Source organism: Neophocaena asiaeorientalis, unplaced genomic scaffold, assembly GCF_003031525.2.
Source record: "Neophocaena asiaeorientalis asiaeorientalis breed wild unplaced genomic scaffold, Neophocaena_asiaeorientalis_V1.1 scaffold240, whole genome shotgun sequence".
NCBI classification, from domain to species: domain Eukaryota; kingdom Metazoa; phylum Chordata; class Mammalia; order Artiodactyla; family Phocoenidae; genus Neophocaena; species Neophocaena asiaeorientalis.
The window spans coordinates 5,428,538-5,443,430 of record NW_020185331.1 but is presented as its reverse complement, the minus strand read 5'-3'; the positions used below and the strand labels follow the sequence as shown (position 1 = coordinate 5,443,430).

At 48.3% G+C, this 14,893-nt stretch overlaps 1 protein-coding gene and 1 pseudogene across 2 annotated transcripts in view; both read left to right on the top strand.

Annotated features, from left to right (window-relative positions):
• ARL3 (ARF like GTPase 3) overlaps positions 1 to 10,192 on the top strand; it is a 32,769-nt gene extending 22,577 nt beyond the window's left edge. The window contains exons 5-6 of the mRNA XM_024734972.1: positions 354 to 539; positions 9,913 to 10,192. Coding sequence (XP_024590740.1) covers positions 354 to 539; positions 9,913 to 9,960 — 234 coding nt within the window. The 3' untranslated portion in view covers positions 9,961 to 10,192. The remainder of the gene's footprint in view (positions 1 to 353; positions 540 to 9,912) is intronic.
• A 4,167-nt stretch (positions 10,193 to 14,359) lies between these two features.
• On the top strand, positions 14,360 to 14,864 carry LOC112392970 (40S ribosomal protein S12 pseudogene; annotated as a pseudogene). Its single transcript, XR_003001797.1, has one exon. The product of XR_003001797.1 is annotated as a 40S ribosomal protein S12 pseudogene (transcript).
• The last annotated feature ends 29 nt before the right edge of the window (positions 14,865 to 14,893 follow it).

Below are 14,893 nucleotides of genomic sequence, written 5' to 3'. Positions count from 1 at the left end.
TTACTGACAGATAGGAACGTTTGGGTAAGTTTAAAATGTCTAACCACAATTTGTGTTCTCCCTCGAGCAGTATTTCTCAAAGTACGATTTATGAATCCCCTATAAAAGAACCACCTGGGGAACTTGTTAAAAATGCAAATCCCTGGACCCTGGCTTAGACTTTCCAAAGTCAGCATCTCTGGGGCAGGCCTGGGAATTTGCCAGGGGATTCTTCCACAAGCTTAAGTTTGAGAACCACTGCCCTTGAAAGTTGCTAGTTGATCAGCTTAACTTATTTATTTCTGATTAGAAATGCATGGTTAAATATCATAGATTTCATCCTCCCCTCCCCATATATTCCCAAAATGATCCAGGAACTAGCTGAATTACTGGAAGAAGAAAAGCTAAGTTGTGTGCCCGTGCTCATCTTTGCTAATAAGCAGGATCTACTCACAGCAGCCCCTGCCTCTGAAATTGCAGAAGGACTGAACCTGCACACCATCCGCGACCGAGTCTGGCAGATCCAGTCTTGCTCAGCTCTCACGGGAGAGGGCGTTCAGGTGAGGTTACTGGAGGGCTCGGTCACCTGGCAACACGGCAGCCAGCCGAGGTAGCCTGTCTCATTGGTTGGGCGGATCTAGATAGAAAAAGATATGAAACAAATAGCCTTTGATGGGCAGATGAACCATTCCAGGATGTGAAAGGCCTGGAGGAGTTTGATTCTTTTCTACTTAGCAACCAATCCGATATCATTAACTGTTCCAAGAAAGCCACAGATAAACCACCCCCGACGAGTGACAAGCTACCCCACTGGGGAGGAGGTTCGGAATGGAAGAATTCAAAAATGCTTTCCGACTCTAGGGTTCTTTGGTGATTGGGTTGGGGGTTTTGTGTTGCGTCTTGTATTACGGATGCTAAATACTTGTACTCCCAAGGTAACAGAGCCATCAACAACACACTAGTTATCCTAGAAGTGTTTTGTCTTTTCTGTTGGCTGTCTCCACTGCTGTCAGGGTTGGGGCCTGTTTCACGCTACTTCAGGTTGGTTTCCCATGGAGAAGCTTCTGCCGACCGAAAGCCTTAGGCTTTACACTGAGGAACTGTGTACTGAAGAGCAGCTCCCCCTCATTTGATCTTAATTTAAGGCAGAAAACGATTGTAATCCAGACACCTGAAAGGCTCAAAGAATGATCAACAGTTTCAGCTCTGATGTTTCCTACCAAGCAGCCTCAAACCAGTTGACCCTTGGGGTCAGCCCCCTACGACCACTTCTTGATTCTGAAGCCCCCAGCGTGCTCTACACGCCTCATTTTCAACATCTGGTGTACCTGCCAGGGAGGTGACCCAGTGCTGTGAGAACCAGACAGCACTGCTCTAGGATGCTTTGGGGGATCAACAGCATCTAGAAAAATGGCATCTCCCCTCATTGCCGTAGGACATGTGTCTCTGGTGGCACGACCAGTTTGCTTTTCTGTGAACTTGGTGTGTTGGGGGATGAGCCCGAGATTTGATTCTCCGTCATTGTCCGGCAGCCTCTTTCCATTTCCCTTCTAATACTCTTCTCCCCCTCTCTCAGACATTTGATACTGATTTGTCTTAAAACTGCCTGACCACTTTTATCTCAAGCAAATAATCACTTCCTAGAATTATCTCACCTGTTCCAACTGTTTGCTGCCTGGTTTTTCCCTCTTTGTTACCCAAGGAGCCCCTTCTGTGCTTGGCCTCTGATCTGAGGGCAGACCAGTCAGCACGGAACAAGCGCCCCTGCTCCAGACTCCTTGATACCTGCCCCTCAGAAGCTCTTGGTGCGTGTGTGTGTGTCGTGCAGGCTCCCAAGTAGCCAGAGATTACCTCGGCTGTGTCCCCAAAAGGGAAGCTGGGGCCCTGCGAGTCTCTGTGAGGTGTAGGTTTACGGAGGGGGCAGGTGTTAAGTCTCATCTATTTCCTTTTTTCTTTCCTAGAATGTGGTTATAAAGCAATATATTCTCATTTTAATCATATCAAAATAATTCATAAAATTAAAAACTAAAAAGTTCTTTCATTTCCTCTAATCCCACTCAAGAAAGAAACTAACTACCATTAATAGTTTTATTCTTCTCAGGTCTCCTCTATAAAATTGCAATCGTTTATGCGAATATGTATATCTTATCAGGTTTTGAATTAACTGGGCGATTTTCAGCTGGTCCAACAAGTATGCTACAACCCAGAATGTTTTTGAGTAGGTAAACTCTGATCGTTTTATTTAGCTTCTCACTTTTAAACAAAAATCAAGTTCTGCCTAAGGTATTTCCCTCAGTTGTGCCAAAGATGGTACTCATGAGGCCTCAGGTTATTTTGGTGAGGCTGAGGCCCAGGAAAAGAGAGTAGCTTTCTTGTGTTTGTACAACCCACTTCAGCAAGAGGACTCTGCCTCTCTAAATGGTTTAGAACCCAAATATAGAAAATAGAGAACATCTTGAGTTTGGGGACTCTAAAGGTGGGGCCTTAAGAAAATAAATGCAGGGACTTCCCTGGCGGTCCAGTGGTTGGGACTCTGCGCTTCCAATGCTGGGGGTGCTGGTTCAATCCCTGGTCGGGGAACTAGGGTCCCACATGCCACGTGGCACAGCCAAAAGATTAAAAAAAAAAAAGCAAATTAAATCATTAAAAACAAAAGAAAAGAAATGCATTCTGTATGCATACTCCTAAGAAAGTAGGAATTGACAGCTCTATTATCTGTTTTCACTCGTGGCCAGAGTGTCAAAAGGAAGAAAAAGCAAAGCTGGAATTAACAGTGAGGCTCTAGTTTCTTCAGCCAGCCTTAGGGATATAAAAAGGAGGGACTAGGGTCATCTCTTTAGAGGAATGGCATTCAAGTCAAGGGTGCTTCCTCAGAGGAGTGTGGAGTTGGGAGGGAGCTCTGGTTGTTGTCTTTCCAGTCCGCACCCCTCCCGCTCGGCCAGGCAGAGATGACAAGGACAGACTCCTTGTTGCCAGCTGTTGAGCTGCCATAGAAATGAAGTTCCCTTTAAATCACAGGATCTTTGGGCCAAAAAAGAGGCTGTGAGCTACCAGACAGACAGAGGGTGGGGGCAGGCAGGAATCAAGTGAGACAGTCCTGTATGGTTTGATCTTGTTAAAAAGTTCTTCCCAGATCAGGGACCTCAGCAACCAGGTTCACAGGAAATGATATCATGAGAGATCCAGTAAAGAAATGTGAGCAAGAAAAATCATGGTTTTGTATGGAGAAGAAATAGTTTGAAGGTCACTTAATTAGTTTAGTAGATAGTACCATGGTGTATAGAATTGGGTAGTTAAGACTGGGATTTCAAGGTTAATGAGATTAGATTATGGTTAATAGAATGATATAAATTTAGAGAATTTAACCATTATTTGAAACGGGTTATTTAATAAAAATGTTAATTAAGAAGGGAGTCTGCTGTCTGTTGTCCTTCAATGGTAACCTTTGAGGACTGGAGAAAGGTCGTGGAAACACTTTTCGTTGTGAGGCACTGATTGACCATGTCCCTCTCAGGTAATACCTTTGACCTAAGCTCTCGCCCACTCAGCCAGTTTCTTGGTTTTCATTTTAAAAAGAGTCACTTAGGTGGAATTCTTTCCCCGCATTGCTTAGTTCAGGAGCAGGCCTTTTAAAGATTCTTGTTAATTAAGGCTTTAACTATTCTTAAAAATGAAAGACTTCACTAGAAAAATGTCACTTTCAGAGATTCTGTGTAAAAATTTCCTGAAATTCCCTAAATTCCTATTTCGTCCTCCCATTCCACCCTCCCCACCCACTACCCGCTGAAAGCTGGTCAGTAATGGGCAGAGCTGCTAAAATGATCAGATGTGAAGTGGGTCAAGTATCTGGCACCACAGCGCTAATGACCCTGAAAGAAAACGTACAAAGGTTAAAAAAAAAGACCTGGAATTTCTGTCACTGTTTCAGATGTTTACAAACAGTGTCTCTATTTACATTGGGTTTAATCAAAATGCATTTGAGAGACATGTCCTCTACTGATAAATAACCCATCCAGTGGGTGAGTCAAGGGAACAGATCCACTAGGTGGGGAGCTATGCCCTCTGGAGTAGTCGGGCAGGGAGATAGATGACTTCTCCTTAGCCAAGTAGCTTAAACATGTGATTTGACATTATGGAAGTTAGTGATTCCTGGGGTGGATTTCACGTTCTTGTTCTCCCTGATATTCTGATGGCAAATACATGCAGTCTTTACAAGGACAGGCAATCCCTTGCTCTGGGTGTGGAAATTGGCTTTTGAGGGCTTCAAAAGAGTTTGGAACAGGTCTTTCTTTGCCTGACTAATGGCGGTGAGGAGGCAGCCCATCATGTTATTAAAGCAAGTTTTCATGGGAAACTATCAAGAGCAGAGCATAGGTAAACGGCACTAAAAGCTGAAGGAGAACATCAATCTTGGAAACTCTGGGCTATGGAGAGCCCCATAGTCCAGAGGAGTGATCAGAGGAGACCCAGTTATGTCAAGTAGATGAAGGCAGAAAGAGGAGAAACTAAACAATGTTTGGGAGGGAAAACCTGCAGCCCCTGCAGGCAGACTGCCTTGCAGACATGGAGCGGCCTCCCTCTGCACGCTGGGGCTAGGCCAGGATTGGTAGGGCCTCTCCTAGTGCACAACATCTAGCCTGGGACTCTTCTTTGCCCTGGGTGTCTGGAAAATAGTGAACAAAGATCTGGCTTAGAGCCAGAGAAAGATATAGAGAAATCAATCCCTCTTCCACCTGCAGACCTGAATGTGAACCCCAAACCACAGCTTTCCTTGGCTGTTGTAGTTTCAGGTGCTTAAAGACGTTTCCTCCCTAGAACATTGTGTGTGTGTGTGTGTGTGTGTGTGTGTGTGTTTAATTAAAATTATACTGCATTGGAATTTCCTTTCAAAGCAGAGATCAGCAGTTTCAACCTGGTCTCTAACCTTAGTCATAACAGAGACATGCCTGCACCAGTAGCTTTGAGCTAGCAGAAGGTTCTCCTGGGTATTGCTCTCCATGCCCCTACCTCATGCTCATCCCTTCTTTTCACATCGCTTCCACATTCCTTGTCTTCCTTCACCAAGCAGGAGCCATGATCCGGCTCACAGAGGTCTCACCTACACAGAAAGGGCCTCTAGCAGTCTGAGCCCTGACGTGTGAGCTGTCCTTCAGAGCGCCTTGCAGGTGAACAGTAAACATTCACTAGCCCGGGTTCTTGTTTTTGTTTCTTTTTCCTCGATCCAGGGGACCTTTCCCTTAATATGCCAACAGAATTTCAATATATTTTTTAAATGACATTTACAACTTCTTTCTAGGCCTGAATCAGTTATTTTCAACTCCCAGTGTGTGTGGAACTGCTTATCTGCAAGTCAGACCTCAGGTTTATTTTTAAATTTTCAGATCTCTCTGTAGACTAAGGAAGCAAGCTTGGGACATGCGATTCTGCTACCTCTCTGGTGCAGTGCCCTTTGTCACCAGAAAAAGTATTAATAGCAAGCAATATTTTATGTATGCTGCTTCCAGCTGCTCCTTGACCCTGGGGGCCCAGTGGCACAATGGGATAGGCTGCATTGCTCAGCAAGGGTCTGAGTTCCGTCGTCTTAAAGCAATTACTGATGTGACCGTGTAGTCCTCATGGCATTAAAAACCAGGCCCACCCAACCATGGCTGCCACTGCTCAGTTCCAACCGTCACACAGTGATGGATGCATTGCAGAGAGATCAAATTAAGAGAAGTGCAGTGAGGTGGATGGACCTAGAGTCTGTCATACAGAGTGAAGTTAAGTCAGAAAGAGGAAAACAAATACCGTATGCTAACATATATATATGGAATCTAAAAAAAAAAAAATTGTTCTGAAGGACCTAGGGGCAGGACAGGAATAAAGACACAGATGTAGAGAATGGACTTGAGGACGCGGGGAGGGATAAGGGTAAGCTGGGACGAAGTGAGAGAGTGGCATTGACATATATACACTACCAAATGTAAAATACATAGCTACTGGGAAGCAGCCACATAGCACAGGGAAATCAGCTCGTGCTTTGTGACCACCTAGAGGGGTGGGATAGGGAGAGAGGGAGGGAGACGCAAGAGGGAGGACATATGGGGATATATGTATACATATAGCTGATTCACTTTGTTATAAAGCAGAAACTAACACACCACTGTAAAGCAATTATACTCCAGTAAAGATGTTAAAAAAAAAAAAAGAGGAGTGCAGTCAGAGACCACTCTTCCCATAGAAAGGGCATCATGCCTTTAATCCCGAAACGGAGAGATCTGTGATCAGTAGGTTTTCACCCATATGGTTAGGGGCCATCTTATATTTTTCCCAGCAGTTAGTAGGTGACATGGTAAAATGTATTTCCTCTCCCGAAGGCCAAACAAAGCTCAGTATTTGAGGTTCAGTGTCTCTCCTTGGTCTCTGGTATTGAACTGAAGCTAATCAATTTAAATTCAGTTTCGGCGAGGTTGGCCAGGGGAGGTGCGGTAGAGGACGAAAGGGAGGACTACTTATGCCATAAGGTTGTCAGCACTGTGAGGAAGATCCAGTACGCAGAAATTTGGTCAAACCAGTTTTTGACAATAAAGGTTCAACCATTAAATGAACCTATGAGTTCATTTCCTTCTTTGGAGGCAGAGCAGTAACCTACTTCAAGTAAATGATCACCTTTTCTCAGTCATCTGTTTTTTGGGGGGTTTTTTAATTTATTTATTTATTTTTGGCTGCGTTGGGTCTTCGTTGCTGCACGCGGGCTTTCTCTAGTTGCGGCGAGCGGGGTCTACTCTTGGTTGTGGTGCGCAGGCTTCTCACTGCGGTGGCTTCTCTTGTGGAGCACAGGCTCTAGGTGTGCGGGCTTCAGTAGTTGTGACTCGTGGGCTCTAGAGCACAGGCTCAGTAGTTGTGGCCAATGGGCTTAGTTGCTCTGCGGCATGTGGGATCTTCCCGGACCAGGGCTCAAACCCGTGTCCCCTACATTGGCAGGCGGATTCTTAACCACCGCGCCACCACGGAAGCCCCAGTCATCTGTTTTTTAAAAATCAAAGCCTTGCCAGATTAAGGCCAGAGTGCCGTGGCTGCTGATTTAAGCATGAGAAGCAGAAGGGCCCTCCTCTTGCAATGATGTTGTCTCTAAAGAGAGAGATCCTGCTGGAGGTGGCGGGCTTGTGGAGAGTTAATACATGGGGAGCGAGGTAAACACGTAGGATTCCACACGTGCCGATACCTGGCAGCCCGGGAATCCTGAGAGCCGAGTGGCCAGAAACAGCCTCTGGCACCTTCAGAGCGGCAGCAAAGCCACGCAGGGTGCTTGGGTAGGGCTGTTCTGTCTCATGCCCCTGTATTCAGCTGGAAGTCATAACGAAGAAAAAACTGGAATTGCTCCCTCTGCCAACTTGAGCCCCAGCTTCTCTCTAAGCCTGAGGCAGAGCTCCTCCCCGAGCAGTTGCCCGCGGTCATTGAGAAATGGTCATCGAGAGCAGATGCCGGGGCTAGATTGCCTGGGTTCACAGCCTGCCTCTGCCACGCACTCTTCTGTGCCCCCATTTTCTCATCCATGAGTACCTACTTCACAGTGTTGTTACAAGGATTAATTTAAAAGATATAAATTAAGTGTGTGGCCACCACCATGCTAAGTTCCGTAAACACCACCTCAAGCCAGCCTGGCGTGGACCCTTCCCTCAGGAGTCTTTCCTTGCCAGTGGGCACCCTGGCACAGCTTGTGCCTGATTTTTATTGAAGAGCTATCATCGTCATTGACTGTTGCCTCCCCAACACTGCCACCTCCAGCTCAGGTTCTCCTCTAGGTAATGACAGGAAAGGCACAATCCCCAGCCTCCAGACACCAGATCAGGGTGGCCTTCCCGAGCCAGAGCAGCTTAAGTCTCCTAGGCTTCCCACACTCCAGGTTGCAGGCGCAGCTGCAAAGCCCCGGGGCCAGCGGGTGAGCTGGTGGGGGCCCGACCTCTGAGCGCCCTCTGCTGGCAGGACTGTGGAAGGGTTTTGTCACCGCGGGCCCTCACGTACATCTGGAGGACACTGCCCCTCGGCAGGGCTCCCCCATTTAAATTCCCTCTGCCTCCATAACAGATAACCAGGAGAAAACTGCCCCTCACCCTCCATGTTCTGCTTTGGGTTCCTGCAGCTGAGTAAATATTTTTCCTATCTCTTTGAGTGCATTCATGTTGAGTTACATGCAGTAAAAGAAACCCACCCCCCTCTATAATCAGCCGTAAAACAAGAGGGAAAATGGTATTCGTATAGTGTGGGAACACTGTTCTTGATTTCTCTGAGAAGATGATTTGATAAAATGTTGCAAGTCTCTACAGAGGAGGAAATATTGAGGTACGCACCTTTGATGGTGTTTGTGCGGGTTCCTGAAAATGGAAAGTGCAGCTCCGAATGCAAAGGGAAGATGCTTATCTTATTCATCCCTCTTTCATTTGTAAAATCTTTTTTGTCTCCTGGCAGGTGATCTTTTTTTTTTTTTTTCCTGGAAACCAATTAGCTCCTAAAATTAAACACGCTTCTCTTTAAATTATTCCTTTTCATAAAATGGTCTTAAAATTGGCCTCAGCTTTTCAGAGTAAGTAGCTGACCCAGTTGTAATCGGAGATGCATTCGGAGTCCACCTTCTCCCACCTGGGCATTCCCCCACCCTCATCTCCACTGCTGCCAGGTGCTGTCCCCCTTTGTGCCTTCAGCTGTGGCCAGCCTCTTCTTAGCACATGCCCTAAGGTATGCTCTGGGACAGCCGTCAGATTATCTGATTCTCCCACCCAAGTGCTCTGATGGCAACTGGCGGAGTTTGAATCACTGTAAATTCAGGTTATGGTCAGATGAGCCAGGAGATAGGATGCCTGCTGGTTGTTTTGAGGTGATGTATTGTTTATGGGATTAATGCTCCTAATGGCCAAGGGTGTCAGCTGACGTTTGTTACTTTAAGCTGTCTCAGCTGTTCAGGTTCAACAGCTAGCTCCCTGGGCATAGGAAATGCGGGGCTCTGAATGTCATGTATGCCCTGAGATGTGCACGTGTGACACATGCAGGGGAAAGGGGTGCGGTGCGTTGCAGGAGCCTCGTTTGATTTTGTTCTGGGCTTCTGAGACCTCTGCACACCCCTGGGGGTCAGAGAGACTCTGGGGAAAGGGTGAGCATTCAGGGATGGCTGCAAAGGGCGTTGAGAAATAGGTCATCTCTGGCGGGCCTGGCATCCACAAGATATCATGCCACCTGCCAAGTGGCTGTAGGTATTGTGTGGTTTTTACCTCTGTCCTCCAGCCTTCTAAGAGAGGACACTTTCAAGGTCGCTGTGCATTTAAGGGAACCTTCTCCCCAGTCCCTCTGCTTGGTAGCGCTTAAAGCTGCAAGAACCAGGCCAGGCCCCTTTAAACCTTCCCTGGTGCTGCGCGAAGAGAAATAAATGCACATTGCCCCAGTGTGTGTCTAGTAACGTGCACTGCAGTTGGTTTGTTTTTCCAAAAAGAAATTTAATTTAGCGCAAGTGTACACTGCCACACTGTAAACACACCGGGCACCAGAAAGGTGGCTTATTGAATTTAATGCCCTAGCAAAGGTCAGCTTTTAGAAAAAGCCAAAAATGGCTGGAATCTGTCCTGATAGCTCCTCAATCAGGCCTTGGATCCAGGCAGATGTGTTTATTTTTTCAGAGGGAGTTCCTGAGGACCCATCTCAAGTTCGGGCCCTGGACATTCCCCCCACCTTCTGGACATTCCCCCTCCCTTCTCCCTCCTGTGCTCTCAGAGGCCTCCCTCCTCCTCCCCAGGAGGTCACTGTCCCTGGTCACCCAGGTGGGCCCCTGGGGAAGGCAAGCTCCATTGAGCTGGTGGTTGAGGAGGGAGGACCCAGGACCCTCGCCCTCTCCCCTCTGGGGCTAGAGTGTGTGGTGCCTTTCTTACAACTAACGCTGCCTCTCTCTGACCATTTCCCTCAAAGGACGGCATGAACTGGGTCTGCAAAAACGTCAATGCAAAGAAGAAATAAAATCTTGACGCATGGAGACGCAGGAGCTGCGGGAGCTGAATTCTGTCCTGAAAAACACTAATTTGCTGCTTTCTGACCAAATGTTTTTCCATCTGTGTACAGCTACAGCTGTGTGAAGAGAGGGAACAACACAGTTTAAAAAGAATCCCCATTCCAGCAGTACATTTAACATGATCTCTGAGGTTCAGTATCATTTTTCAAATAAAGGAATTATATTATTTCCTCTGCATAATTGAAATAGTATTAAATGTCTCAAAGCACATGATTAGAAAATGAGATCTTTTAAATGAGCAAGAGATTGCGTTGCCGTTTAGGCAATTCCAGTGGGCTTTTTTCTTTCAAAAAAAAAGGGGGGGGGGTGCTGGGGAGAGGAAGAGGAAGAAGCAGCTTAGGCTACGGTCATTCATTTCCTGACCTGTCCTTACATTCCCCCATGGTGTTGAAACCAAGACAGTGTTTGATGGTGCTGGTCAGTGATTTTTACCATCATCCACTGAGCCAGGGTTGCAGCCTGTCTGGGTGGGGAGCTGCTGGGCTTGGGGGGGTGAAGCGTGAATAGCAGATGATTAAACCATCTTGTCATGCAGGTAGGAGACTGTATGTAATCCTCACCCTTTGGAAAGGAAAAAAAAAGCCTTTCTTGCAAACAACGCACCACAGAAACATACCCCGTCCCCAGCCCCCAACCAGCTACACAGGGAATCAGAGTCTTACGACTTTTGACTGTAATGACATCTGGAATGTAAGGAGAGGTGGGAGGTTTAATTCCAGAAAAATTACAAGGTCCTTAAAAAGCCCTCACATGGAGGGCTCAGGCTAGCGTAAACAGGCTTTCTCCAGTTCAGTGGAGCAGTGAGCAGCCGACTCTGAAATTAGCTGGCTTCTCCACGGCTGTCCTATAGAAGGGATTTCTAAAGCTCAAAGAATTCTGTGTTTAAATGATCACAATAGGCTGCTGCTATCAGATTTTAAAAATAAATGCAGCTTTACCGTGAACCTGCTCCACTGAGAAAAGCCAGGCAGATCGATTTTTAGAAGCGATCAATTTTTACAGTGCTGGCAACTTGGTGGTGTGGGCTGCTCGAGGGGGACAGGGCTTGTTGCTGGGAAGAGCGTGGGTGTGTATGGTTGCAGGGGCCGTGCCCGGGGAAGCCAGAGTCACCCCAGCTTCTGGTCCCCTCTGCCTCTCTCCAGCAAAATGTGTCCTCTGGTGACTGATTGGAGAGGAATGGTGGGAGACTTCTCCTGCCCCGTGTTGCAAAAAGAGCTTGCTTCCCTGAGCCTTAAGAGATCCCCGGCTTCAAGCAAGGGAAAGCAGGCCAGAGCATCCCTGGCTCCTGAACTGAACTATGTCCTGATGCCTGAGGAGTGCGGTTCTCAGAGACCGTCAAGTGGCTGGTGGGTCCCAGGAGGGCAGCTACTTTTACCTCCCAGGAGGTGGCCCTTCCCGAACCCACCAAGGCATGTGAGCAAACTGAAGGGGTCACTCCGGCCCCTGGCCCTCAGTACCCAGCCTTTCTGGACCAAGTGGCGCCGGTGAGGCTGAAGCATGGTCCGCTTCAAAGGTGGTCTGGGGTGAAAGTCATTAACAAGGCCAGACATGAAAAGGTGCCCTGGGTTGCAAGTACTTATGGGGACAGACCTGTAAGTACTTGCAAAACAAAAAGAAGGTGAGGGTTTTTAAACCACTGTGAGCTAGTTGCCCCCTGCAGCCTCCCCCAGCTTGTCTGTCTTACCCAGACGCCTCTCGCCCTTTGAACAGAGGCAAAACAGAATTATAAGAAACCAGAAATCCCCCTTCTATCCGGCTGGAAATGTGGCTCTAGCACTTGAAAATATTTTTTCCCCTCCAAATAGTGCATCAGGGATGTTATCTGAGGGGCAAAATGCCTGCCTTGAGGTCTGTGATTTGGGAACACTGAGATGAGGAACTTGGACTCTGGCAGTGGATGGTCTGTGAAATATCTGTTCTTTTACTACCAACTTAGGGAACTGTTTGAAAGGCCCCCCCAGGGCCTCAGCCAGCAGGCAGAAGCCACTGCCTTCCTCTGATAACAGCCTCTGTGAATGTTCAGATTTGCTTTTCAGCTAAAGACACAGAGACATTGTGGATGTCACACGCTTTCATCTTCCCTTTCAGCCCTACTGAACCCTCGCGGGGCTCGCAGGGTAGATGAGAGGAGCCTGAAAAATGCAGAGTTTGAAAGCTCCCATTTGTAAAAACAAAATGCTTCTAAAGTAGAATTGGAAGCTAGAAAGGGGACTCCCGGTCTCCCATCCTCCCACTCCCAGTGAGTCTTAGTGGTGAGACTTGCTCTGGGCACGACTTCATCTGAATGTGCCGGGAAGAGGGTTGGGGGGCCAGAGGGCGGGCAAGGCCTGGGACAGGGGCCCCAGGGTGTGTGCTCAGACCAGTTGTGGGAAAAACTCCTTCCCGTCCCCTCCTCCCGACTTCCCCCGTGCGGATCCTTCTGGCTGGCTTCCCCGTGCCCAGGGCAGCACACCCTTTCCCCTTCACTCTCCCTTGGTTACTATGGAAACAAGGGTGTCATTGATGTGGGCTGAGCTGGGGAACATGTCGGCGGCGCACAGCTGAGAGTCAGCGATTATGCCGGCGGGTAGAAATGTACCAGGGTTAAGGTCCGCAGCTCCCAAACTGCGGGAAGGACGCCGTCCTGCCCCCTCCCTCCCTCCCTCTCTCTTCTCCCTCTCCTGGCTTTTGACGAATTCCTTTATTCCCTTACGGGCTAAAGCAGTGGCTATTTTTGCGCCACTCTATGCCCCACCCTCGCTGTCGGCCGCGCCTTATCCGGCCTGGCCTGGAGGGTGACACCATGTCACCCTCGCCGGGACTCGTCCCTTGATTCCCGTCAGTTTGCTTTGATTTCTCTATCCTTCTCAGGGGCCAGTTCTTACTTCCTTTTATTTTTAGCTCTGCACTCCATGTGGTTTCAGGGTTCAGTCTGCTCATCGAAAAGTTCTTTTTTTTATAGTCTCTTTTGAAAATGATAGTCAAAGGAAGGGACGTGGTATTTGGTCATGTGGAAAATTCAATGTATAATTTAGACGTCTGTCAAAAATCCGACAAATAAAATTTAGCTGAAACCAAGGCAGCCTGGAAAGTGTCGTGTCCTTTGCTGGAGAGGGGAGAGGGCCTGTGGTGTGCTTGTCCTTTCAGAGGTTAGCATCCCTCAAGGTGCTTTCTTCAGAAGGATGTAACATTAACACCGCCACCAACAATAAAAATAACCCTTTATTAAGCCCCTCCTACATACCAGACCTCTCATCTACATCATGGGGTAGTATTAGTCCCACCTCACAGTTAAGCAAACTGAGGCACGGACCTGGGTTAAGGAATTCATCCACTATCACAGAGCCATTAGTGCCAGCAGGGCAGGACCCTGGGTCTGAAGGCCGCGGCAAGTTGCCTCCTCTGGAGGGCAAAGACAATAACGGCCGTTTCTCAAGCATCTCAGTCCCCGGCCTTCCGAGCCCACAACAGGGGTCTCCTCTGATCAATGCCGCTCCTCAGGGAGGCGCGGGGGGGTGTCTCTGTCCCAAGCATTGGGTGTCCTCTGTCCTCACGGCGGCACAGCTGAAGATTTTGTACCGTGCTTTGCACAGACAGAAAAAAGGGAGCAGTCAGGAAAACTGCGGTTGGCAAGGATGCTGGCAATGACCTAGTACCTAATACTGAATCTTCCTTCTAGAGACGGTGCAGAGAGGGGAGTACACTTGCCCAAAGCCACACAGTAGGAGGCAGAATGGGCTCCGGTCCAGGGCTCTTCTCTCAGGAGAAGAGCTTGTCTTCCCCTCTGGCAGCCTCACTTCAGTGGCCTTAGAGACATACCAGCCTGGCTGGCCCCAAGGGCCAAGCTGTTGGCAGAATAGAGGGGAGCTGGAGGCAGGAAGAGAAAGAAAGTCCAGTGCTGCCAGGTAAATGGCGGGACACACACCTGAACTGCAAATAAACAATCATTTTTAATGTAAGTATGTCCCATGCAATATTTGAGACATAGGGACTTCCCTGGTGACGCAGTGGTTAAGAATCCGCCTGCCAACGCAGGGGACACGGGTTCGAGCCCTGGTCCGGGAAGATCCCACATGCCGCAGAGCAACTAAGCCCGTGCGCCACAACTTCTGAGCCTGCGCTCTAGAGCCTGCGAGCCACAACTACTGAGCCTACGTGCTGCAACTACTGAAGCCTGCGCACCTAGAGCCGGTTCTCCGCAACAAGAGAAGCCACCGCAATGAGAAGCCTGCGCACTGCAATGAAGAGTAGCCCCCGCTCGCCGCAACTAGAGAAAGCTCACACGCAGCAACGAAGACCCAACGCAGACAAAAATAAATTTTAAAAAAAATTTGAGACATAGTACTCATAAAAAGTCATTGTTCTCTTTCCCTGCCGCCGCGGAGCCGCGCGGAGGCGGAGGCGCGGGTGCATTTAAGATTCGGCTCCACCTGTAACCCACCGCCATGGCCAAGGAAGGCATTGCTGCTGGAGGTGTAATGGACGTTAATACTGCTCTGCAAGAGGTGCTGAAGACCGCCCTCACCCACGATGGCCTAGCACGTGGAATTCGCGAAGCTGCCAGAGCCTTAGACAAGCGCCAAGCCCATCTCTGTGTGCTTGCAACCAACCGTGATGAGCCTATGTATGTCAAGTTGGTGGATGCCCTTTGTGCTGAGCACCAGATCAACCTGATTAAGGTTAATGACAACAAGAAACTAGGGGAATGGGTAGGCCTCTGTAAAATTGACAGAGAGGGAAAACCCCGTAAAGTGGTTGGCTGCAGCTGTTTGGTGGTTAAGGACTATGGCAAAGAGTCTCAGGCCGAGGATGTCATCGAGGAGTACTTCAAATGCAAGAAATGATCAAATAAAAAAACTAGGCTCTTGTTCCTCAAAAAAAAAAAAAAAGGGGCTTCCCTGG